The sequence below is a fragment of the Monodon monoceros genome, unplaced genomic scaffold (assembly GCF_005190385.1).
Source record: "Monodon monoceros isolate NGI ecotype Baffin Bay Population unplaced genomic scaffold, NGI_Narwhal_1 Super_Scaffold_1, whole genome shotgun sequence".
Classification (NCBI taxonomy): domain Eukaryota; kingdom Metazoa; phylum Chordata; class Mammalia; order Artiodactyla; family Monodontidae; genus Monodon; species Monodon monoceros.
This window is the reverse complement of record NW_021703765.1, coordinates 36,431,999-36,459,906: the sequence shown is the minus strand read 5'-3', so window position 1 is coordinate 36,459,906 and position 27,908 is coordinate 36,431,999. Positions and strand designations below refer to the sequence as shown.

The 27,908-nt window shown below is 38.1% G+C and overlaps 1 protein-coding gene across 3 annotated transcripts in view; it reads left to right on the top strand.

Moving 5' to 3' along the window:
* Positions 1-27,908, top strand: part of KIAA1328 (KIAA1328 ortholog) — a 368,530-nt gene that overhangs the window by 284,404 nt on the left and 56,218 nt on the right. For 2 of the 3 annotated variants that reach the window (XM_029224084.1, XM_029224098.1), the window contains one exon: positions 8,867-9,048. In XM_029224084.1, coding sequence (XP_029079917.1) covers positions 8,867-9,048 — 182 coding nt within the window. Of the gene's footprint in view, positions 1-8,866; positions 9,049-21,504; positions 21,827-27,908 lie in introns of those variants that run through there. The other variant, XM_029224091.1, reaches the window with a different exon arrangement.

Genomic DNA, 27,908 nt, shown 5'->3' with positions numbered 1-27,908 from the left:
TTTAGCAACATCCCTGTCTTTTACCCATTAGCAACCCCCACAACTGTGACAATCAAAAACCCTCCAGACATTGCTAAATGTCCCCTGTGTGGCAAAATCCTCTTCTTCTACCCCACTTGAGAACCATTGGACTAGAGGAAGAAAGAACTTTTCCCAACTCCTTTTATGATACCTAAACCAGGTAAAAGCATGAGAAGAAAAGAAATGACAGACTAATCTTCCTCATGAACATAAATGCAAAACAAAAAAAGTTCCTTAACAAAATATTAGCAAATTAAGTCCTGGAATATATAAAAATATATATAATCCAGCTTGACTAAATAGAGTTTATCCCAGGAATGCAGAGTTGGCTTAACATTTGAAGATCAATCAATGTGATTTGCCATATTAACATAGTAAGGAAGAAAAACACCTTTTCAAACAGATGCAAAAAACTCTTCCAATGCTCATTTTTTAAAAATGACTTCTTATCAAGCTAGAAATCAGATAGAGCATATAGATAAAGATACATCCCTTTAATGATGAACACTTAGGAATAAGGTAAGGATGTTCACTCTTACCACTTCTATTCAGCATTGTACTAGAAGTCCTAGCTGATGTGATTGGTCATGAAAAATATTAGAAATAAATAAGTAAATCTGTCTTTATTGTTAAATAATATGACTGTCTACATAGAAAAATCCTAAGGAACCTACCCCAAAACTGCTAGAATTATTAAGTGAATTTAACACAACCACAGAGTTCAAGTTCAATGTATAAAAATCAAATTTATTTTCATATGATAGCTATATATTAGCTATTTATCAATGGAACAGAATAGAGTCCAGAAATAGACCCACACAGTCATATGTTTGACTGCGTTTTGACAAAGGTATGAAGCATTCTGTGGAAAAAGGAAAGTCTTTTAAATAAATAATGCTGGATTTACTGCATATAGATACGAAAAAAATTAACCTTGAGCCCAGCCTAACATCATACCCCAAATTTATTTGACCATGGGGTTGTAGCTTGATCCACAGAGGAGGGCAGCTTGGCACTGAATGTCAGAGCTTGTGCAGGGTGGGGAGTGCTTTCATCCTGGTGATTGTATTGGTGTAGGGTGTTGGAGCTTGAACAAAATGAGGATGGTATCCATGTGGAGGTCAGCCATGCATGGGGTCTTGAGAGCCTGAGATAGGAGGGCTTTCTCACAGCAGAGGTAGCCCACTCAGAGCTTAGTGGGGAGAGTGCCTATACAGAGGTGTGTTGGCAGAAACACCCGGAGCAATGTGGTGGTGACTGACAGGGGAGGGAGGGGAAGGGATCATGGCAGTGGTGATGGAATACGGTTTTCATACAAAATGACTAAGTAATTGTATTAAGGAAAATGGTAGCCAAGTTTTTTCACTGTTACAGAATGGAGTTACATATACGGAAAGGTAGAAAACTAAAATGAACCCTGTTGGTTTGGAATTGAAGATATTAGTGTAAACTCATGATTTTCAATATATTTACCTAGATATATAAATAAACATATGTGTATATACATACATACATGCATATAGTCTCTTGCTCTATTAGAACTTAGGAACAGTGATAATCCAATTCCGTTAGCTCTTTTTAACTAAAAGATACTAGATCTCCTTGAAGAAATGGCTGATTCCATGACTGAGCCAGAAACCGGATGATATAGCAATCGTTCAGACATGGCATGGCTAGCACCCAAATTTGGCCACTAGAAAAAGGAAGGAAAGATTTAATACATGTTTCCCCATCCTAGATTTTATAGTCTTCTAAATCGAGGACGTGTTCCCCTTCATTTTTTGTTAAGTGACTCATGCCAAAATTTGAGTAATTTGTATTGATTTTTCTCTCTTGTACTTTCATTGTCTTAAAAGTCTACCTTTCCTTCCCTAACACCCCTTTCCTTCCTACTGCCCTCAGGATTTCCTAAAGGTGCCTTACGAAACACCTATTTCATAGAAAATAAACTCTTTTCATCCTCAACCTTTTCACACACAAAAAATATTTTCATTCTTGGCCATAAGTTATGATTTTCAGCACTGACTGGACATTGGGATTACCTGTGGAGCTTTAAAAAAAAAGGACGAGAGAGGGTGAGAGAGGGAGGCACATAATGCAGCTCACTCCAGATGGATTCATTCCATTTCTAAGAATGGGTAGGACAGCCCGTCGCTCTTTTAAAAATTTTCCCACATAATTTTAATGTATAGCAGGCTGTGAATCACTGCCTAAATTTGGCATCTTTTCTGAGAATGCTACTATCCAGGCCATTCTTTCTGTCACATTTGGCAAACAACAGAGACAGCAGTGCCAGCATTTCCTGTTCTCCTCATTCCAACATCTCAAACTTTTAACTAGTTTACTCTCTAGTGAACCTCCTTGTTTATGTGAATCTCAGGATATCTGGCCTTACAGTCCATCCTTCCTTTTCTTTGTTTTCCATTGTGATCTCACTAGGAATTTGACATCCACTCAGTCACTTCCTCCCCCACGTCTCCTAACCCCATTCTGTGAGATTCCAGTATTCACGTGGTTGATCTCTCCGTTGCCATAGCTAAAGAGATTTGTCTTCCGTGGTTCACTCGTTTTCTTTAGCCGTATTGTCCCTGGCCACGTCTGGAGCTTGCTTTCCCCTGCTGTGGTTCCATCTCAGAAATCGCTGACTGGTACCGCCTTTATAGTTCACCTCTTTCACTTGGGTCTGTTCATGTTCTCATTTCTCATATAGACTATACCAAGTTTTTTGTTGGTTTTTCTTGTTTTGTTTTATCTTAAAGAGACATCTAAATCCTTCATTTCTCCCCTTTTTTTGCCAGTCTTTCAGGCCCTTCTTTGTCTCACTTTCTTCCCCATGTACATTCTGGACCAAATGGTTGACCTAAACTATTCCCTTATTAGCATACAAATTTCACTTGACCTCTAGTCTGCCGCACCCTATACAAAAAATCCTAACCCTGGATCAAGCTCTCAGGCTGCTTTCTCTGCTTTTACATCTGTGCACCTGAGCCCAGATACAAATTTATGATTTCTAATTCTGTTATAGCCCTAAACGTTGCAGGACAGTCTTGTTTTTGTTCTTGGTCATTTTTACCTTGAATTCCCTAAATACCTTCTCTAAATCATCACTTTTCTCAATACCCATTTCTTTCACCTACAGGAATGAATTTACCTCCTCCTTCACCAATGAAATTGAAAGTAAAGCACATGCTTTCTCAAGTCAGTCAGCCAACAAGCAAAAAACTGCAGGGTTATTGATCCAATTGCTCTCTTGAAATATCTTTCCAGATGTTTCATAGGCACCTCAAGCTACATTTAATCCCCCCACCACCACCTTCTCTATATTGCTTATCCACCCAAATTCTGCCACTCATTCTCACTCACTGCTGTCCCTCACTTTTTACATTCAAACACGTATCAAATTCTGCCAATTTTAAATCCTAAGTGTATTTTAAAAGTTGTCTCCTTCCCATTCCTACCACTGCTTCTCTATTTAGACCGTCATCATCTCTCATCACAGCTATTTCAGCAGCCTTCCCACTCATCCAGTCCATTCTCTAAATTGTGCCAGGGCAATGCTTCATAAATTCAAGTTGTATCATGTCATTTTTCTCCTTAGAGCCCTTCAATGACTTTACTTTGCCGACAAAATAAAGTTCAAGCCCCTTGACATGGAAAACCAAACCTTTTATGTTCTGACCCAGCCCATCTGTCTTGCTTCACCTCACACTTCTCCCCACCCAATACCCCAAACTCAATGCTATAACAGTTCACAGTATACCAAATGATTTAACTTGCCCAAAATATATGCTGAAGTTTTACTAATTAGTATAGTTGCTAATACTGTTCTCTTCTGCCTTCCATCCTACTATCCTTTCTTATCCCCTGCTTATCCACCAAGACTTAGTTTGAAAGCTTCAGGAATTTCCCTTCAGTTATTCAAATACAGTTAGATGCCCTGCCTTTGTGCTCCCTTAAATACCACACATATTCCTGAGTCATAACTTGTATCGTATCATATTAAAAAAAATCTGTTTCCATGTCTGTCTCTGCCATTAAAATCACTTGAAGAGCAGGAACCAGGTCTTGCTGGTTTGTATACCTAGCACCTAGCACATAAGTCCTCAGTAAATATTTCTTTTCCCTATTTGCCCACCCCAGCCCCTTCATACATATGAGTATGTCCTCAACAAATATCTAAGGAATATATAAATGAATGATTGATTTGGCAATTTATTGAGCAAGAATAAGGAAAGCAGAATTTGAGACAGCTGAAGTTTTTCATCTGAGTAGCAGGGAGGATGGTGATACATTAAATGAGAATGGAAACAGATAAAGGAACAGGTTTCAAGATAAAGATTATTCATTGCTTTAGCGTGAGTTGGTTTTGGGAGGTAGGACAAGGCATCTCTTCACAGCTTTTCAACAGATACTTGAAGAGGTCAGCAGTTTTGGAGAACATTGTGAGCTAGATGAATCTATTTAGAAAGCATAATTGAAGATACAGTGGTGTGACAGGGATCACTAAGAAAGTGCTAAGGGAGGAAGAGAAGAAGGACAAGGGCAGAATCATCAGGAATGTCTGCATTTAGGGGAAGGGAAGTACAAGAGCTCCCAATAAAAGAATATGAGCAGCAGCCTCCTAAAACTAGAAAACCAATCTAGATATATGTCATGAACTCCAAGGGAAATAAGTTTTAAGGAAGGAGTCAGTTGCTGTGAAGTAGTCTTATAACAAGCAAGATGGTTGAAAGAGAAAATGCCACTAGATTTGTTCTTTAAAAAATAGTTTTAGTAGGCATATCTGTTAAAATTATTGTTTTCTAGAAGTTTGGCAAAGAAGGGAAGGAGAGAAGATGGTAAAATAAAGGAGATGGTGAAATTTTTTGTTTTATAATTACGAAAGTGCATGCCTATTGGAAGAAATTTAAACATTCAGAAGTATATAAATTAAATTATAAAAATCATTCCCTCAGTAACTCTGTTCTACTTTTCTGATTTGTTATATATCCATCCAGAACTTAAAAAATATTTTTTGTATATTTTTGTTTTTACAAAAATGAGATCATATTATATATTCTATTATTGCAAATTGCCCTTTTTTTACTTAATAGTATGTCATGAAGTTTATTCACAGTAGTATAGAGAACTACCTCATTCTTTTTTTCTCTGTTTTCATTTATTTTATTTATTTATTTTATAAATGATGATAGTAGGATTTTATTTATTTATTTTTAATGTATTTATTTATTTATTTTGGCTGCATTGGGTCTTCATTGCTCCGCACCGGCTTTCTCTAGTTGTGGCAAGTGGGGGATCCTCTTCGTTGCAGTGCATGGGCTTTTCATTGCGGTTGCTTCTCTTAATGCGGAGCACAGGCTCTAGGCACCTGGGCTTCAGTAGTTGTGGCACGCGGGCTCAGTAGTTGTGGCTCATGGGCTCTAGAGTGCAGGCTCAGTAGTTGTGGAGCATGGGCTTAGTTGCTCCATGGCATGTGGGATCTTCCCTGAGCAGGGTTCAAACCCATGTCCCCTGCATTGGCAGGTGGATTCTTAACCACTGCACCACCAGGGAAGTCCCTATTTATTTTTTTAAATTAAGGTATAGTTTATTTACAATACTGTATTAGTTTCAGGTGTATGAGACAGTGATTCAGAAGTTTTATAGATTATGTTCCATTTATAGTTATTATAAAACAGACTATATTCCCTGTGCTGTACAATATATACTTGTAGCTTACTTATTTTATACATAGTAATTTGTACCTCTTAATCCCATACCCCTATCCTGCCCCTCTCCTCTTCCCTCTCCTCACTGGTAACCACTAGTTGTTCTCTCTATCTGTGAATCTGTTTCTATTTTGTTATAGTCATTCATTTGTTTTATTTTTTAGGTTCCACATATAAGTGATAGCATATAGCATTTGTCTTTCCCTGTCTGACTTATTTCACTGAGCATAATACCCTCCAGGTACATCCATGTTGTTGTAAATGGCAAAATTTCATTCTTTTTTTATGACTGAGTAGTGTTCCATTGTATATATATACCACATCTTCTTTATCCATTCATCTGTTGATGGACACTTGGGTTGCTTCTATAGCTTGGCTACTGTAAATAATGCTGCTATGACCAATGGGGTGCATGCATCTTTTCAAATTAGTGTTTTCGTTTTCTTCAGATGTATACCCAAGAGTGAAATTGCTAGATCATATGTTGGTTCTATTTTTAGCTTTTTGAGGAGTCTCTATATTGTTTTTCATAGAGGCTGCACCAATTTACATTCCCACCAGCAGTATACAAGGGTTCCCTTTTCTTCACATCCTTGCCGACATTTGTTGTTTGTTGTCTTTTTGGTGATAGCCATTCTGACAGGTATGAGGTGATATCTCATCGTAGTTTTGACTTGCATTCCTCTGATGATTAGCGATGTCTTTTCATGTGCCTGTTGACCATCTGTATATCTTCTTTGGAAAACTGTCTATTCAGATCTTCTGCCCATTTTTTTAAATTGGGTTGCTTGGGTTTTTTGATGTTAAGTTGTATGAGCTGTTTATATATTTTGACTGTTAACCCCTTATCAGTCATGTCATTTGCAAATATTTCCTCCCATTCAGTGGGTTGTCTTTTCATTTTTTCAGTGGTTTCCTTTGCTGTGCAAAAGCTTTTAAGTTTAATTGGTCCCATTCATTTATTCTTGCTTTTATTTCCTTTGCCTTAAGAAACAGATCCAAAACAAATATTGCTATGATTTATGTCAAAAGAGTGTTCTGCCTATGTTTTCTTCTAAGAGTTTTATGGCTTCTAGTCTTACATTTAGGTCTTCAATCCATTTTTAATTTATTTTTGTATGTAGTGTGAGAAAATTTTCTAATTCCACTGTTGTTTATGTAATTCTATAGGGTAACTTCTTAAAAGTGAAATTGTAGGAGGTTAGGTGCACTTTTATTTTGTAGTGACAAATCACTGACAGAAGGGTTATCCCATTTTGCAGTTTCCCTAGTACTATACTAAAATCCTCCTGTCCCAACACTCTCACTGACACTGAGTATTATTATACTTTTCCACTTAAGGGATAGTTTTGGGATTTAGATTTAGGTTTTAATTTTTAATGGAAAGTCTGGTCTTATTTGTAATCCTAGGAGAGAATTCATTTGAGAGGAGGAGTTTGTAAGTTATAAGAAAAGGAGATGATTGGCAGGCCGTAGTCACAGAGGGAAGGGGCCAAAATGGTATCAAGAGTATGAGTAAAAGGTATGATTTCCTTCTGAGATGTTAATAGAAGAATAGTAGATGGGTAAAGTTGGAAATAAATGCAAATGAAAGAAGAAATTTTTTTATATAGTCATCTTTATTTCAGGGAAATTAGAACCCAGGTTCCCAGGATGGGATTTGGAATAAAGGTACAGACAAACTTCTGTGTAAAATGGAAGGAACTATTCAGTATTGGGAGTGATCAACATTGGCTAGTATTGGGAGCTTGGCTGACCTGAGAATGTATGATTTTGGGAAACCCAGTAGTCTTGGTCACATTAACTTTTCTGTAAGAACAAGTAGAGATGTCATTGTTGGATTTGCCAGGGTTTGGGACTTCTGGGTTGAGGTAAACTTATCTTTCGTTAACAGTAAATACAGTTTTATTCTCTGTATTTTCCTGTCCCATGAGTAGAAGTTACATTAGCTAAGATATGCATCCACTGGTAGGTCCACAAGGGAAAGTGACCCTTGGGTTCTGGTAAAAAAAATTTTAAGTGTATAAATTTAATACACTGCTTTATTCCCCTGTAAAGCCATACTGCTAATAGTTTGTTTATTTTCACCACTCTGAACATAAAACCATTTAATGTATTGGTTTTTATTAATAAATTATGATGTGAGCAAACATTACTAAAAATTCTGATCCACACAAAAGAAGCCCAATGACATTGATGGGTTTATGTGATTTCAATCCTGGTCAAGGGCCACCTAGCATTCATAATGGATCCAGTAATATTCCATCAACCTATTCTTGTCTAGAGATTGCCTCTGCTGCTGGGGAGTTTAAATATCCTAGTTTTTAGAATGTTACTTTTTGAACAAATTATTTTTCTTCATTTTAATTTTCACCTTGTTTATGGTCATGCGGAAGACAAAACTAAAGTATCATGAGTCTATGGTGAACTTAAATTAGAAGGAAGGGGCTGGTAGAATAGTAAGGGATACACATCATCATAACATTTCTCTCTAAACAATAAAATGTTATAAGAGGAATTGTGCTAATGGTGGGAACATAGTTCATTGGAGAGAAAAACATATGCACATGTGTTTATTTTCATTAAAATTTCTTTTACTCCATATTTGCCTTGTTGACTTTATAATGAAATTATATGAGGACAGAGACCAATTCTCCCTCAAGCACTATTCCTCACATACCCTGAGTACATAATAAATACTATAACAATTGAAAATGAGAAACACAAATACATTTTGAAGCAAACTGGTGATATTTTCATCCCTTATTCATTTTTAGTACTCGGAAACATTTTAGTTATGCAAGTCTTGTTTTAGCACACTTTTTATTTTTACAGATACTCTGGCTCTTAGTCATACTCTATGGCTTTATTAGCAGTTTTAGGGTCTGAGTCTCATTTCCCCAACCCCAAATATAAACTTTTTGAGGATAAAAACCATTTCTTCTCCAAAATTGTTTTGGCAGAACACAAAATAGACCTTCAGTAAATTATTTAAATTATACATCAATAAAAGATAAGAAAAAGAAAGTTTCTATTGCCATGAATTGCATTTCAATTCATACTGAATGTATATGCCTTTGTGTGATCTATACCCCCTGCTGTGCTGTCTACAGCTCATAAATGTTTATTCTTTTCAGTTTATTGAAGTCAAAATGTGATGGCTGGACACTTGGAACATCATCATCCAGCAAAAAGTACCAAGACTTCACTAATAATGGAGAGAATAGAAGGGAGAAGAAGACAGTTGGGTTTCAGTCACATATGGAAGATGATGCCCTGTGGACAGGTCAAAAGAAAGATGCATATCAACCCCAAAGAGGTAAGCTCAGCATCTGTAGTAGCAAAATAGGAAGCTCTTGGGGGCAGGTGGTTGCTGATGGCTGCTAGCCATGAGCTCCAGATGATTTCCTATAACCCTGAACAAGAGTTAGTGTTACAGACTGACATGGGCCTGCAAGGCCAAAGGTAGCACGTCACCTAGATCAGTGAATTGTATCAACATTTCTCTTAGAACACTCATATGAGAAACTGTCTAATGTGTCCCTCTTTTTGCAAACAGCAAACTGCAAGAATTATTAAGCAGTAAATGTGGTCATAGACATAAAATAATGCTTAAAGCGAATAAAGAGGACAAGAAACTGAACATAAATCTTTGCTGGGAAAGTAAACTCTAATAACTACAGTTAATCCTCGATTAACTGGAAATACAAGGAGGGTGGAGGAGAGGTCATTGCGTCTAAAACAGAATCTCATACGTCTTAAGCCTATATTGCCTAGCAGTCTTTGAAGTGCCAATAATCCTTCCTATTTTATATATCGTAGATATTTTTTAAAAAATCAATTATAAATAACTATGTGAAAGGTTGAATGAGGCAGTCAAATTTAATTGCATTTCTCAGTTGTTTCTGGAGTGACTTTAGGCTTAAATCTCTCCTGGAATCATTAAAGGAGGGACTCTGGGACAGAATGGAACAAGTCTGAGCTTCATCAGTCAGAAATGATGTACAGAAAACAAAGGGCACAAAAGGTGTCAGAGCCCCCTTCTGCTCACGCCTCTTTCCCAGACATCTTTTGTTCCTGCTCACAACCATTAACCCTGATTTCCTCGTTTACCTCTTATTTTACTGGGCTAGCTAGCACTGCCCACTGCTAGTGGTAATCAACCAACTTTTCATAATCTCTCTAACCACTTTCACATTTATTTGAGAACTGAGCAGTGCTTTACGAGATCTTACAGGTATACTACTCTCCGCCTTTCCTCATCAGCTGCCGACTTTGTCATGTGTTTGGTTTAATTATGATTAATCTAGAAATCGCTTGGTCCTCTCCCAGGTAACTGAGAGATGATAATTAGTCCAAGCTTCAGAAGGGAGACTATCCACAATTTGAAACAAAAGCAAAGGTACATTTTCGTTCGACATAGGGCAAAAGTTCTGCAGACCTCTGTTGTTTTAGGACAACTTAGAACAACTTCTGTCTTTCTGGACTTTGCTAACAGAAACAAAAATGAAGTTGAGGAGACTTAGTATCTGAGATGGAATCTTCTCTACTTTCTCTATTAATAGTCCTTCAGAGATGGGAAACTCTTACTTTTGTCTCCCCCTGTTCTTAGTCATTGCACTTTGGAGAGTGGAGAACCAGTCAGAATTGGTGTGGTAGTTACACTGCAAGACTCAACATAGCCTTCTATTAACTTGACAATAAATTTGTGTTGTGTGTCAGCACTAAAATAAAATAGCAAAATGAGAAAAATACAGCGTGATAGCAAAGGGACAAATAACTTGTGTTATTGGTTGAGACCGCAGCAACATTAGAAAACTGCAATTGAAAAGGCACTTTGAGAAAGGTATCATCAGGCCAGCCCTGGCCATGGTGGAGGTTAAACTCTCCCAGGCCCAGCTAAAGAAGCCAGAAGTCTAGAAAGGGCTTTTGTCCAAAAAAAAAAAATCAGTTTCTAATTTGAAACAAAATCATTTTTGACTAACAGGGATTCAGAACCCATTACTTTTTGCTGTGTAGTCTGCTGACATTTCAGCACTTTCTGTTGTGCACAATGAATCCTAATAGTCATTTTATAATGTTACTATACCAATCAATTTAACCAAGAGAAAGCTGTTATAATTCTGCAGTTTTCAAGAACAGTTTTCATTCATGGTTTTATTTTCTTTCATTAGTTTTTTTTTTCCTTCTCTTTTTTTGGGGGGTGGGGAGGGTTGTAGCATTATAGTGAAAAAATGGAAAATTTTTCATCTTTTTAAAAGGGTTTTGTTTCAAGGTATTCACAGCAACTATTAACTTTTTCTTCTACTAATAAATGCTACCTTGTATTTTTCTCTTCTTTTATTCTAATATGGAGCCATTAGCAAAATTATGGTATACCTGATCATTGAGGAGCTAAAACTGCCCCTTTGAGCCATTCTGCCCATTGCAGAGCTGGTGGTATACACAGATCACAGTACAGGGCAAAGTTATTGCATTGGCATTTTTTGTGGGAGACCAACTTTCCAAGGTGTGCTGTAGCAGGATTGGACACCCTGTTTAGCATGAGTCAATGACCTGACACCAATTACCTAAGTTACACTGCTTGGCTTAGCATCTCCTTAATTGCTTTCCTCTCTTTAGTATGTCTAAGTTTTAAAATATATTATTATTCTGTTTTATATCCTTTGTTACTTTTGTTGTCCTTTAATCATTAAGTACTACATAGGACATTTACTGAAGGACCATTAATCTTTATTATCAGTCTCTTTCTCCTTTACCTCTCCTATCCTCCTCACCATTCTGTCGACTTTATTAATACTAAACATGTAAAAAAAAAAAAACAGACCTGATTCTTGTCTCAAGAAATAACCTTGTGATTGCAAAAATATCAGTACAGTACAGTATTGTCAGAATTATGCTTAAAATATAAATTGTGTTCCAGTCATAGATGCTTGGAATGTTCTGTCTTAGTTGCTTTTATTGAGCTCTGTGGAACAAGGAGACATTACTTAGGAAAATCCAAACTTGAGTCAAGAACTTTTAAGCCAAAGGCATAAATCTAAAAATACCCAATCTTCATTCTTCTTTTTTCCTCCCTACACAGCAGTATTTTTATTCTCTCCTAGCTTGCCTAGAACCTCCCCTTCCTGGACAATCACTGACTCTCTTTTATAAGAGCCCTCGAATCTGGGAGAATATTTTTTCCTGTTATGCTGATGGGCTGGCAGAGGTTGTGAGGCCACTGAGCACGCATGTTCCAGAATTAATTAGGAAAATACTAACCCAATACTAAAATCCCAATACTACATTTAGAGCTACCTCCTGTTTATTTCTCTGACATTGATCTCTGACTCCCCTTAACACTTTGAGAGGGTATGAGAGAGGCTGAACCTAGAGTAAGTTGGATTTACCTGATGGTATTGACCATGCCCTTCATTTTGTCTTTCGGGGTTTTATAGGTTATATAATATACAGCAGCTGTCACTGGTTGAGACTCCCTGAGAGACTCCCAAACACATTTTTCTTTTACTGGAAATGAAGGAATGATCTGAAGTGAGAAATAATCTCTGAAGCTCCTAGTTGTTCCTCTACGTGAGCCTGTGCTTGCAATGATGTGAGCGTTCTTTGTAGCCCATGTTGGATTAATATTGCAGTCCTGATTAAAGAAATAAGCAAGTAGGAGTATCTAAAGTACAGAAACCATTTCCATCTTGCCTCTAAGGAACATTTATTTATGTTTCTTTTATTATTATCATTATCATTATCATTATATGTTTAATCATTAGAAAGGATACCACAATATATTACTTCTGGTTCCCAGTAGTCTGAGCTAAAAGATTTGTTAAAAATTGATACCTTTATCATTAAAACACAGAAGACAAGCATAGTACAGAGCTATGAATAAACCTAAACATGTAGATTAAATCGTCCTGCCCAGCCCACTCAAAAAAAAACTTCAAACGCAAGAGACTAACATTCAGAGTTGAAGTTGCTATATATCGAATAGTAACTTGAACCAGAGGCTCTACATTTCCTATCCTCTGCAATACAAGTATCTCAAAATACTATATAATTTACTTGCTTATTATGTATGTTTTGTGCCTTCTCCCATGAGAATATAAGCACTCCTTATGTTCACTTTTGTTTCCCCATTTCCTTGAATGTTGCTTAACATGCGCTAGGTGCTCGTAATGTATTTGTTTAATGAATTAATATATTACAGTTGACCCTTGAACAACTCAGGGTTGAACTGCCGAGTCCACTGACATGCGGAGTTTTTTCAGTAGTAAATACTGCAGTTCTAAACAGTCCATGATTGATTGAATCCACGGATGTGGAGGAACCGCCTATACGGAGGGCCTACTCTAAGTTACACTCGCATTAACCCTCACGTTGTTCAAGGGTTGACTGTATAAATATTAATTTTTCTTTTTGTGTCCTTGCCCCATTTTCCCACAACAAGGATCTAATAAATTAGACCTTTTGACCTCAGTCCCTGCAATGATTTAGTGGCTTAAGAAGTGTATGTGCTGGTCCCTTCAAAGTCCTAATGCTGATTGATTGGTAATGTCAAAGAAAGTCAGTAGAGTGGGGTCTTAAAAACAGCACTGCTTGAGAGACAAGAAAACTGTGGGGTTTTTTTCGTTTTCTTTTATTCTAATTGAGGTTTAATTTATATACAATAAAATTGCACAGGACCTAATAGTACAGCTTGATAAGCCTTGACGATTGGATATACCTACGTAATTAAGAAATAGTACATTTCCATTATGCATGAAAACTTCCTCACATTCCTTTCCAGTCATTCCCCGTGAGGCCTCTCTCCTTGGTTTGCAGATGGCTGCCTTCTCAGTGTGTCCTCACATGCCCTTTTTGCTGTGAATGTGCATTCTTGGTGTGTCTCCCTTTTCTTATAAGGACAAAGAGTTATGTTGGATTAGGGGCCACCCATATGACTTAATTTGACCTTAATTACCTCTTTAAAGGCCCTGTCTCCAAATACAGTCCCATTCTGAGCTGTACTGGGGGTTAGGACTTCTGCATATGAATTGCTGGGGGGGTGGAGGGGGACACCACAATTCAGTCCATAACAGTTACTCTTTTTCCAATCTTTTTATGCCTTTTATTTCTTCTTCTTATTTCACTGTACTCTCTAGGACTTCTGTTACAATGTAGAATAAAATGGTAAAAGTGGACTTCATGCCTTGTTCCCACTGTCATAGGGAAGGCAGACAGTCTTTCACCATTAAGTATGATTTTAGCTGTAGGCTTTTTGTAAATGCCTTTTATCAGGTTAAGAAAGTTCCCTCCTCATTTGCTGAGAGCCTGTGTCATAATGAGTGTTAAATTTCAGCAAATCTTTTCTTTCTGCACCTATTGAGATGATCATGTGTTTTCTTCCTTATTCTGTTAATTTGATGAATTACACTGATTGGGAGATATTGGTGTGTAATATCCTTTTTTTTGTAATGACCTTGTCAGGTTTTGGTATCAGAGTTATACTAGTGTCATAAATGAGTCAGGAGCATGTCAGCAAAAATGGCAGAGTAGGGACTTCCAGGGGCTTGTCCCTTGCCAGAAACACTGAAAAACCTGGAACATACTGTCAGAACCAACATTATCAGAGCTCTGAAAGATGGTGAATGATTTATGGAAACCAAGCAAATTCTTAACTGGAAAAAAAGGCCACTGAAACATGATAGGAGAACTTAATAAAGTTTTAATTTATCCTTGCCCTGCCCCCTTCTACAGCATGGCAGCAGTCTTGTAGATGGCAGCCAAGTTCCAGGTGTGAGTACCTGGTCCCAGAGGAAGCAGACCTTATTCTCAAGGAGTTGTGTTTGTCTGTTTCAACCCGTCTGTGGATTTCCCAAAAGACTGATACAAGGAGACTGCCTTTGTTTTTCCTACCTCTGGACTTTTTCAGGACAGAGAAGCAGTTACACGTAGGACATTCTTTGAAAACACTGAAAGCCAAATGAGCACTGCTGCCTGGGGTAAAAAATAACAGTTGAGACAAACAGTAGACAACCAAAAGGCAACAAACCTAGATGAAATGGAAACATTCCTAAAAATACACAAACTACCAAAACTGACTCAAGAAAAGTAGAACATCTGAATAGACCTGTAACAAGTAAAGAGATTAAATCAGTAATCAAAAAACTCCCAACAAGGCAAGCCCAGGACCAGATGGCTTCACTGGTGAATTCTACCAAATATTAAAGAAGAATTAACACAAATTGTTTTCAAACTCTTCCCAAAAAATAGAAGAGGAAGGAACACTTACTCAATCATTAAAATGAGGCCAGCATTAGTCTGATACCAGAGCCAAAGACATCACAAGAAAACTACAGACCAAAATCCCTTGTGAATATAGATGAAAATATCCTCAACAAAATGATAACAAACTGAATGCAGCAGCATATTAAAAGGATTATATATCATGACCAAATAGGATTTAGCCCAGGAATTCAAAGCTACTTCAACATATGAAAATCAATCAATACAATATACCATATTAATAAAAAGAAAAAATATGATCATCTTAACACAGAAAAAACATTTGACAAAATTCAACACTCCATGATAGAAACAATAATAAAATAGGAGTAGCAGGGACTTCTTCAACAAGATGAAGGACATCTATGAAAAACCCACAGCTAATGTCATTTTTAATTGTGAAAGACTGCAAGTTTTTCCTCGAAGATCAGGAACAAGCTAAGTATTCCCACTTTTGCCAATTCTATTCAACATTTTACTGGAAGTTCTAGACAGAAAAAATAGGCAAGAAAAAGAAATAAAACATATTCAAGTTGGAAAGGAAGAAGTTAAACTGCATTAGCAGATGACATGATTTTATATATAGAAAATCCTAGAGAATGCAAAAGAAAACCAAAAACTACTACAGCTAATTGCACAAAAACTTTTAGAGCTAATAAATGAATTTAGCAAAGTTTCAGGAAAGAATTTAACACAAAAATCCATTGTATTTCTATACACTCGTAATGAACTAATGAAAAAGAACAGGGAAACAATTCCATTTATAACAGCATCAAAACAATAAAATACCTAGCAATAAATTTAACTGAGTGCAAGACTTGTACGCTGAACAGTACAAAACATTGCTGCAACAAATTAAAGAAGACGTAAATGGAAAGACATCCCACGGTCATGGATTTGAAGACTTAATATTCTTAAGATGGCAGTACTCCACAAGTTGGCCTACAGATTCAGTGCAATTCCTATCAAAATCCCAACAACACTTTTTTGCAGAAATGGAAAAGCTGATCCTAAAACTCATAAAGAATTGCAAGGGTTCCCAATAGCTAACACAGTCTTGAAAAAGAAGAACAGGTCTTCCCTGGTGGCGCAGTGGTTGGGAGTCCGCCTGCCGATGCAGGGGACATGGGTTCGTGCCCCGGTCCGGGAAGATCCCACATGCCGCGGGGCAGCTGGGCCCGTGAGCCATGGCCGCTGAGCCTGCGCATCCGGAGCCTGTGCTCTGCAACGGGAGAGGCCACGACAGTGAGAGGCCCGCGTACCGCAAAAACAAAAAGAAGAACAAAGTTGGAGGATTCAGACTTCGTCACTTCAAAACTTACTACAAAGGTACAGTAATCAAAACAGTGTGGTACTGATATAAGGAGATAGCTAGAGATGGATAGATAGATAGTTAGGTAGGTAGGTAGGTAGATAGATAGATAGATAGATAGTTGATACAATTGATTTTTGACAGGAGTGCTGTGACAATTCAATAGGGAAGGAATAGTCTTTTCAACAAGTGATGCTGGGACAACTGGCTATCCACATGTGAAAAAAATGAAGCTGGAGCCTTCATTTGTATACCTCACACCATATATAAAAATTAACTCAAAGTGAATCAAAGACCTAAGTATAAGAGCTAAAACTATAAAGCTCTTCAGAGAACACATAGGTACAGATCTTCGGGACCTTGGATTAGGCAGTGGTTTCTTAGATTTGACACCAAAAACACAAGCAACCAAAAGAAAAAATAGATTAATTTGATTTCATGAAAATTAAAAATTTTTGTGCCAAAGAACACTATCAAGAGAATGAAAAGATAGTCCACAGAGTGGGTTAAAAATTTGAAAATCATGTATCTTACATGGGTCTGGAATACAGAATATATAAAGAACTATTACAACTCAAAAACAAAAAGACAACCCATTTAAAAACTGGGCAAAGTACATTAAAAGACATTTCTCTGAAGAAGATGTACAAATGGCCAACAAGCATGAAATGATGTTCAACATCCCTAATCATTAGGGAAATCCAATCAAATAAGATACCCCCTTTAACATCCACTACGATTGTTATAATTTTTAAAATGTAAAATAAGTTAGGATACAGAGAAATCAGAACCCTCCTACATTGCTGCTAGAACTTTAAAATTATGGAGCCATTGTGGAAAACACTTTGGTGATTCCTCAATACATTAAACATAGTATTACCATATAACTCATCAATTCCACTCATAAGTTTATACCCAAAGTAATTGACAAAATGCTTTCAAGCAAATCTTGTACAGAAATGATCATAACAACTCTATTCATAATATCCAAAAGGTGGGAACAACGCAAATGTCCATGAACAGATGAATGTATAAACAAAATGCAATATATACATACAGTGGAATATAATTTAACCAGAAGAAGGAATAAACTTCTGATATATGCTACAATGTGGATGAACCTTGAAAACATTTTGCTAAGTGAAAGTAGCCAGATACAAAAGGCCATGTTGATGGAATCATGTTGTATGATTTTACTTATATGAAATATCCAGAATAGACAAAAGAAATTAGTGGTTTACAGGGGCTCAGGAGGAGGGGAAAAAGGAGAGAATGACTGCTTAATTGGTACAGGGTTTCCATTTAGAGTGATGAAAAAGTTATGGAACTAGAGCGTGACAATGGTTTTACAACATTCATTATAATGCACCTATTGCCAGTGAATTGTACACATTAAAATGATTAAAATGGTAAATGAGTATTTCACCAGTTTTCTTTTTTAATGAGTCAGGAAGTCTTTTTTTTCTCCTTTGTTTTTTAAAAGAGTTTGTGTAAGAAACTGTTGGCCCTGCCATAGCAGGTCAACAAAGAGTAGGAAGGGTATGGAAGAGTACATGTGAAAGGCTTCAAGGTTTTTATAGGACAGGCCTGAAATGGCCCATGTAGTGCCCACTAGTTTTCCACCTGACCATACATAATTACAGGGAAGACTGAGGAATATAATCTAGCTGTGTAGCCCGGAAGAAGGGAAGAGTGTGTTTTGGTGGATAACTAGCGGCCTCTGTCACAGCAGCATTATTCACATTAGCCCGAAACCAGAAATATTCCAAATGTCCATCAATCACAGAGTGGATAAAAAGTCATAAATGCATACAGTGGAATACTGTATAGCAAAGAACACAAACTGCAGCTACATAAATCATCAACACAGGTCAATTTCACAGACATAATACTGAGCAAAAAAAGTCTCAAAAAGAATATATACAGTATATTTCTATTTGTATAAAGTTCAAAAGTGTCAAAACTAAATCACATTTTGGGATGCACACATAAGTGGTAAAACTATAGAGAATAGAAAGGGAGTACTTACGAGAATCGTGGCTGGCTCTTGGATGTGAGAAGAGATTGTAATCGGGAATGGGTATTGGTGATGCTTCCAGGTTGTATGCTGCCAGTATTTTATTTCTCGATCTAGAAAGGGCTCACCCTGGTATTTTGTTTTTCATTTATTCTTTAAACTAAACTGAATGCTATAATATAGCTCAGCTATTTTAAAAATGCAAAATGAAACAAAGGGTCGAGAAACAGAGTTTTCTTCAATGTTAACTCTAAGAAGTTTTCTTATCATGAGATGTCGATTGATGGATGAGCAGACATACCACCAGCTCTATATAAATGGGACATGATCCGTTATGTTCAATTCCATCTGTGTATGCAAAAATATATGTGTGTTTATTTACATAAATATATTCACATATATTTACATATATATAAACATATGCATTTATACATGAGATTTATCTGCTTAGTGGATGATAGTCTTACCAGCACTTTTATTTTTGAAATGTGTACATTGTGTTTGTGTGTGTGTGGTTGTGTGTGTGTGTGTGTGTGTGTGTGTGTATAAATATAGAGAGATATGTCATTCTGTGAATATGCATTAACTGTGTAATTGTTGGTATACTTAATATTAAATCAAATTTTATAGAAGGAACAAATGTAATTAAAAGCTGATATATAGCTTTCTGGAAACTTAATAAGGAATAGAGCTTATAGAATTAAGAAAAAGGAATAAACTTGCCCTATGCCTTAGAGTAATCATTCTTAACTTTTTGGGGTCCCTTTCCGAATATAATGAAAACTATGGTCTCTTTACCCAGAAAAATGAATGAGCATGTATACATACATTATTGTGCCTGCAATTATGAGGGATTCCTCATAATTCTACGTACTCTTGAAGTACATAGAAGTCCCTGCACGCTCTGTTAAAATTTCTTTTTAAAATTTTCCCCATCAAATATCAATTGCCTCAACCAAGTTTTTGACAGAAGTATCAAAACGGAAAAAAAAAAAAAAAAAAGACTAATGTTCAGGTTTTCCATGATAGTGACTAAAAAGATATTTCTCTTCTTATCACTACCAGGCATTTCTTCTCCCCTCTCACCTCAGCCACAAATCCCTTCCAGTTGTTTCTCCTCCTACTGCCTATTTTAATTTCCCCTTCTATCACCCAAGATTCTACCCAGCAGTTGTAGTCGTAGTGAACTGCTTTGCCTGCCTCCATTCTCTCTGTTCCACTCTATTCTAAGTTCCGCCACAAGAATAATCTCTCCAAAGATCAGTTTGGGTTTTTTTAAATTTATTCATTTATTTGTTTGTTTATTTAATTTTTATTTATTTATTTTTTAGGCCACACCGTGTGGCACACAGGATCTTAGTTCCCTGACCAAGGATCGAACCCATGCCCCCTGCATTGGGAGCAGAGAGTCTTAACCACTGGACTGCCAGGGAAGTCCCAGTTTGGGTTTTTAAATTGTTGTTGCTGCTTTGTTTTATTTTAGAGCTCAACTAACACAATGTTTAAGAGTTTGCAATTCAGAGCCAAATAGACCTTGACTGCATTCAAAGCCCAGCCTTGTTCCGACCAGCCCCTATGTGATATTGGACACGCTTCTTGACCTTTTCACAGTTTTCACTTCCTTATCTGTAAATTGAGGACAATAATATAATTTATGGACTGCTATAAAGATTAATGAGATAATGCAGATAAAGTGATTTAAAGTGATTAGCAAGCTAAAAGGACATAGTGATGCTCAATAAATATTTCCTGAATACATTAAATATTTAGCCTTAAGGTTTTCTAATTTAATGCTTTTGCTAATTCCATACTCCTTATTCCTTTCTTTCAAAAGTTCACCTCCTGCATCAGATCTTCCCTAATCCTACAGCCAGATGTGATCTCTCCCACTTCTTAATTCCTCAGACTTTTCATATTATTTTTTACAGCAGTATAGCATAACGGTAAAAACCCTGGGATCAGATTGGCTGGATATGAATGCTGGTCACTTACTAGCTTTGTGATCTTGGGCAGGTCATTTAAGTCCCCTACAGCTTTTTTTCCTTATCTGTAAATTATATATTAAGAAATAGTATGTATTTCTGGAAATGGCAAAACTCTATCTATAAAGATAGAGCTGGAGGGTAATGGGAGCAGACCAAACAGGGAGAAGAGATTGACTACAAATGGGCATGAGGGAACTTTTTGAAGTGATGAAATATTCTAAAACTGGATTACAAAAATGAATAAGTAAATTCATGACAAAAATATTAAAAACTGGGTTGTGGCCATGCTTTCATAGCTGAATAAATTTACTACTATTTATCAAACTGTACACTTAAGAGGGGTAAATTTTATGGTACTCAAATTATACTTCAATAAAGCTATTTTTTTTTTAAAGAATACATTGTATATGGAAAAGGCTTAGAACAGTACCAGGCACATACTAAGCATACTATATCTGTTAGCTGTTATTATTACCTTATACTGCCTTGAGTTATTTATGATTCTTTACCAGATTGTTCACAGTATCTCATTTCTTACTCTCACATCTTCCTTCCCCTCTCCATAAACTAAGCCTGAGATTAATCCTAGCACCAGCCCCTGTGAATCATTAGGTACTTGGTAAACATTTACTGACTGAATGCATTGTGTGAACTAATGGAGTTTGTGTCCAGTATGAGAAAGTACTGGTTTAGGTTGAAGGTCCCACAGGTTTGTATATAAGTCTGAATTGTACATTTGGATGACTGGTCTTTTATATCTCTACATGATAGAGAACAGTCAATACTGAGTATGGCTTTTGAATACCAAGGATCTTGGTGGTTGTTTTGTTGCTAATCTCTGCAGATATAAGACTCTTGCCTTCTCCAGGCCTGATTTTCTCTGGTCACACTTAAACTGTGCCACTTCCAGAGTTAGCACATGGTATTCTTGGTCTGGTATTCCAGAGCCAAAGCTGATTTCAGGTCATTTGAATATTCACCCTTTTCTCAAAGAAATAGTGACTCTTCCCAAATAACTTCTTTCAGTAGCCTGGGCAACAGTTTCCTAGGAACCAGAAGAAAATTGTGAATGAGATTTTTATAGTCTTCCAAGAAAAAGACAGGAATGTTTTGTGTTATGTGGAAAATAATATTAAGAAGAAGCGGGGAGAAGGAGAAGATGGCAGAGTAGGAGGACATGGAGTTCACCTCTTCCCACAGGGGCATCAAGAATACATCTACAAATGGAACAATTCTTACAGAGCACCTGCTGAACACTAGCAGAGGACCTCGGACACCTAAAAGGATAAGAAAAGATCCCCACATAACCGGGGGGGCGGAAAAGAGAAAAGGAAAAAAAGAAAAGAGGAAGCAGGACGGGACCTGCACCCGGTGGGGGGCTTTGGGAGGAGCTGAAGGAGAGGAGAGGTTCCTGCACCCAGGGAACCCCCATTGCCAGTGGGGAGATCAACTGAGACAGAAGGGGAGCGTCAGGGGCCTGAAGGAGAGCACAGCAGCCAGTCTGTGGCAGGCAGGACAGAGTGAGACCTACACAGATGGTCCATGACACAGCCCTGCATGCCCCAGCCTGAGTTGTGTGTCTGCTGGTGTGGACGGGGGCTGGATGTTGGAATGTGGGATTTGGAGAGCAGACCTGGGGAGAGGAGTGCTGTGGGCTGTGTGGAGACAGCCTGAAGGGATGGGAGTGAGGAACTCCACAACTGGGAATGCTCCTGGAGGAAGCCCAGACCACCATGGAAGTGAAGCGCCATTGTTAAGTGACATGTGAAGGGCAGGGCCACCATGACAGCCTCTCTCCCCGCCCTCCGGCCCCCGCCCCCAGAGGCACTAGGAGGGGTTCCTGCTGGAGCGGGTTCGCACGTCCCCAGCAGTCGCCACCTCTGCCCCTACCACCAAAGCATGCCAGTGCACCCCCGGTCACTGCCTCCACCCCCTCTCGACTGGGCAGGGAGCAGATGCCTATGGATGGCCCACATGCAGAGGTGGGGCTGAAACCAAAGCTGAGCCCCAGGGGCTGTGCGACTAAGGAAGAAGAGCTGAAATCTCTCCTTTTACCTGCACAAACCACAGATTAAAACCCTGCAACTGGCTTGGTAAACTCAGCGCCTGCGGAACATCTGAACAGACAACAAGTGCTCCTGCAACTGAGGTGGGTCTGGCTTTAGCAGGTGTGAACTTTGTGGGCACGTACATGCAGGGGTTGGTCCAGGTCAGAGTCAGAGCTGCCCCATAGTGCCCACAGTGGGTCCAGATCCAGGATTACCGCAATCTTGGGATGTGACTTCAGTGTATCTATGTTGGTGGCCTGGTAAAAACAACGCCTGAGAGACTCCAGGGCCAGCTGCCAGCATACTGACAGTTAAGATGGGGCTGAGAATAGTGCCAATAACAGAGTAACTTGTGAGCTCACACAACAGGTGGAAGGTGACACAACATAGCATGCTCACAGGTGAACAGCTCCAGAGGAGGAATACTCAGTGGCTTCTCTCCCAGTGGGACTGCTCCAATCCCACCTACCTCACATCACAGATCAGAAACACAGCTAAGAAACAGATCTGGGGTCTCTACTCCAACTAGGGAGCAGACCCCACCCCGACAACCACAGAGCAAAGGGGAGGCCCCACACAATACCCAGGGCAGGCTCTAGTCACCACAGCACCAGTTAAACCCCTATCAAGGGGATAACGTCCAGCATACACTGAGGAAAGAGGGAGCAGACATCCATACTAAAAATAGCCCTTGCACCAAAAAAAAAAAAAAAATATATATATATATATATATATATATATATAAAACCCACACAGGCTACACAGGGATGTTCCCATATAAAAATAGCCCTTCAAGAGAGTCTAAGGGTCTGGGATCGGGAGGAGGAACCCCCAGAGCATTTAGCCTTGAAGGCCAGTGGGGCTTGAGTGTAGGAGCTCCATGGGGCTGGGAGAAATGGAGACTGTACTCTTGGAGGGCACACATGAGGTCTCAAATGCACTGGGACACAGCACAAAGCAGTACCTCCATAGGAGCCTGGCTAAACCTACCTAGGGGTCTTGGAGGGTCTTGTGGGGAGGCAGGGGTTGGATGTAGCTCACAGTGGGGGCGAGGACACTAGTAGCAGAGGCCCCAGGGAATATTAATTGGCATGAGCTCTCCCAGAGGTCCCCATTTCGGCACCAAGGCCCAGCCCCACCCAACAGCCTGCAGGTTCCAATGCTGGAATGCCTCAGGCCAAACAACCAGCAAGACAGGAATGCAGCCCCACCCATCAGCAGACAGGCTGCCTGTCCAAGTCATACTAAGTCGTACTAAGCTTGCAGCCATCCCAAAACACCCCCCCCCCCCCCCCCCCCCCCCCCCCCCCCCGACACGGCCTTGCCCACCAGAGGGACAAGACCCAACTCCACCCACAAAAGGGCAAGCACCATTCCCTCCCACCAGGAAGCCTGCACAAGACCCTGGACCAACCTCACCCACCAGGGGGCAGACACTAGAAGCAAGAGGAACTACAGTCCTGCAGCCTGCAGAAAGGAGACTACGAACACAGTAAGTTAGACAAAATGAGATGACAAAGAAATATGTTGCACACGAAGAAGCAAGATAAAGAACCTACAACAACAACTAAATGAAGAGGAGATAGGCAATCTACCTGAAAAAGAATTCAGAGTAATGATAGTGAAGATGATCCAAAATCTCGGAAAAAGGATGGAGACAGACTGAGAAGATACAAGAAATGTTTAACAAAGAGATAGAAGATCTAAAGAACAAACAAACAGAGATGAACAACTGAAATGAAAAATATACTAGAAGGAATCAATAGCAGAATAACTGAGGCAGAAGAACGAATAAGTGAGCTGGAGGACAGAGTGGTGGAAATCACTTCTGCAGAACAGAATAAAGAAAAGCAAATGAAAGGAAATGAAGACAGTTTAAGAGACCTCTGGGACAACATTAAACTCACCAATATTCACATTATAGGGGTCCCAGAAGAAGAAGAGAAAGAGAAAGGGCCTGAGATTATATATTAATTATAATATTATATTGTATTATATTAATCAAACTGACAAAAATTAAATACAAAGGAAAAATATTAAAAGCAACAAGGAAAAAGCAACAAATAACATGCAAGGGAATCCCCATAAGGTTATCAGCTAACTTTTCAGCAGGAACTCTGCAGGCCAGAAGGGAGTGGCACAATATATTTAAAGTGATGAAAGGGAAAAACCTGCAGCCAAGAATACTCTACCCAGCAAGGCTCTCATTCAGATTCAACAGAGAAATCAAAAGCTTTACAGGGGAGCAAAAGCTAAGAGAATTCAGCACCACCAAACCAGCTTTACAACAAATACTAAAGGAACTTCTCTAGTCAGGGAGGAAAATAAAGAGGCCACATCTAGAAATAAGAAAATCACAAATGGGAAAGCTCACTGGTAGAGGCAAAAATACAGTAAAAGGAGGAAATCGTCCACACACAAATATGACATCTAAACCAGCAGCCATGAGAAGAGGAGAGTACAAATGCAGGAAATGGGAATTGCATTTGAAATGCAGAGACCAGCAACTTAAAACAACCTTGTATATATATAGACTGCTATTTCAAAAGCTCATGGGAAATGCAAACCAGAAAACTACAATAGATAACACACACACAAAAGAAAAAGCAACCCAAACACAATACTAAAGATGGTCATCAAGCCACAAGAGAAGAGAACAAAAGAGGAAGGGAAGAAAAAAGACCTACAAAAACAAACCCAAAGCAATTAAGAAAATGGCAATAGGAACATACATATCAATAATTACCTTAAAATGTAAATGGATTAAGTGCTCCAACCAAAAGGCATAAACTGGCTGAGTGGATACAAAAACAAGACCCATATATATGCTGTCTACAAGAGATCCACTTCAGACCTAGAGGCACATATAGACTGAAAGTGAATGGATAGAAAAAGATATTCCATGCAAATGGAAATCAAAAGAAAGCTGGAGTAGCAATACTCATATCTGACAAAATAGAATTTTAAATTAGAAATGACAATGAAGGACACTACATAATGATCAAGGGATCAATCCATGAAGAAGATATAACAACTGTAAATATATATGAACCCACATAGGAGAACCTCAATATATAAGGCAAATGCTAACAGCCATAAAAAGGAAAATTGACAGTAACACAGTAATATTGGGGGTCTTTAACACCCCACTTACACCAATGGATAGATCATCCAAACAGAAAATAAGGAAACACAAGCCTTAAATGATACATTAGACCAGAGAGACTTAATTGATATTTATAGGACATTCCATCCAAAAACAACAGAATACACTTTCTTCTCAAGTGTACATGGAACATTCTCCAGAATAGACACATCACGGGTCACAAATCAAGCCTTCGTAAATTTAAGAAAATTGAAATCATTTCAAGCATCTTTTCTGACCACAATGCTATGAGATTAGAAATCAATTACAGGAAAAAAAAAACTGTAAAAAACACAAACACATGGAGGCTAAACAATGTGTTACTAAACAACCAATGGATCACTGAAGAAATCAAAGAGGAAATCAAAAAATACCTAGAGACAAATGACAACAAAAACATGGTGATCCAAAACCTATGGGTTGCAGTAAAAGCAGTTCTAAGAGGGAAGTTTATAGCAATACAATCGTACCTCAGGAAACAAGAAAAATCTCAAATAAACAACCTAACCTTACACCTAAAGCAACTAGAGAAAGAAGAACAAATAAAACCCAAAGTTAGTAGAAGGAAAGAAATCATAAAGATCAGAGCAGAAATAAATGAAATAGAGGTTAAGAAAGCAATAGCAAAGATCAATGAAACTAAAAGCTGGTTCTTTGAGAAGGCAAAGAGAATTGATAAACCTTTAGCCAGACTCATCAAGAAAAAAAGGCAGAGGAGGAGTCAAATCAATAAAATTAGAAATGAGAAAGGAGAAGTTACAACTGACATCACAGAAATACAAAGGATCATAAGAAACTACTACAAGCAACTATATGCCAGTAAAATGGACAACCTAGAAGAAATGGTCAAATTTTTAGAAAGGTACAGCCTTCCAAGACTGAACCAGGAAGAAAAAAAAAAAAGAACTGACCAATCACAACTACTGAAATTGACACTGTGATTTTAAAACTTTCAACAAACAAAAGTCCAGGACCAGATGGCTTCACAGGTGAATTCTGTCAAACATTTAGAGAAGAGTTAACACCTATCCTTCTGAAGCTCTTCCAAAAAATTGCAGAGGAAGGAACACTTCCAAGCTCATTCTATGAGGCCACCATCACCCTGATACTAAAACCAGACAAAGATATCACAAAAAAGGAAAATTACATACCAATATCACTGATGAACATAGACGCAAAAATCCTCAACAAAATACTAGCAAACCAAATCCAACAACACCTTAAAAAGATCATACACCATGATCAAGTGGGATTTATCCCAAGGATGCAAGGTTTCTTCAATATACATAAATCAATCAATGTGATACACCACATTAACAAACTGAAGAATAAAAACCATATGATCATCTCAATAGATGCAGAAAAAGCTTTGGACAAAATTCAACACCACTTATGATAAAAAATCTCCAGAAAGTGAGCATAGAGGGAACCTACCTCAACATAATAAAGGTCATATACAACAAACCCACAGCAAACATCATTCTCAATGGTGAAAAACTGAAAGCATTTCCTCTAAGATCAGGAACAAGACAAGGATGTCCACTCTCGCCACTTTTATTCAACATAGTTCTGGATGTCCTAGCCACAGCAATCAGAGAAGAAAAAGAAATAAAAGGGCTACAAATTGGAAAAGAAGAAGTGAAACTGTCACTGTTTGCAGAGGGCATGATACTTTACATAGAAAATCCTAAAGATGGCACCAGAAAACTACTAGAACTCGTCAATGAATTTGGTAAAATTGCAGGATACAAAATTAATACACAGAAATCTCTTGCATTCCTATACACTAACAATGAAAGATCAGAAAGAGAAATTAAGAAAACAATTCCATTTACCATTGCATCCAAAAGAATAAAATACCTAGGAATAAACCTCCCTAAAGAGGCAAAAGACCTGTACTTAGAAAATTATAAGATACTGATGAAAAAAAACTTAAAGGTGACACTAACAGATGGAGAGATATACCATGTTCTTGGATTGGAAGAATCAATATTGTGAAAATGACTAGACTACCCAAAGCAATCTCCAGATTCAATGTAATCCCTATCAAATTACCAATGGCATTTTTCACAGAATTAGAATAAAAACTTTTACATTTGTGTAGAAACACAAAAGACCCTGGATAGTTAAAGCAATCTTGAGAAAGAAAAACAGAGGTAGAGGAATCAGGCTCCCTGAATTCAGACTATACTACAAAGCTACAGCAATCAAAACAGTATGGTACTGGCACAAAAGCAGAAATACAGATCAATGGAACAGGGTAGAAAGTCCAGAGATAAACCCATGCACCTACAGTCACCTAGTCTATGACAAAGGAGGCAAGAACATACAATGGAGAAAAGATAGTCTTTTCAGTAAGTGGTGCTGGGAAAACTGGACAGCTACATGTAAAAGAATGAAATTAAACACTC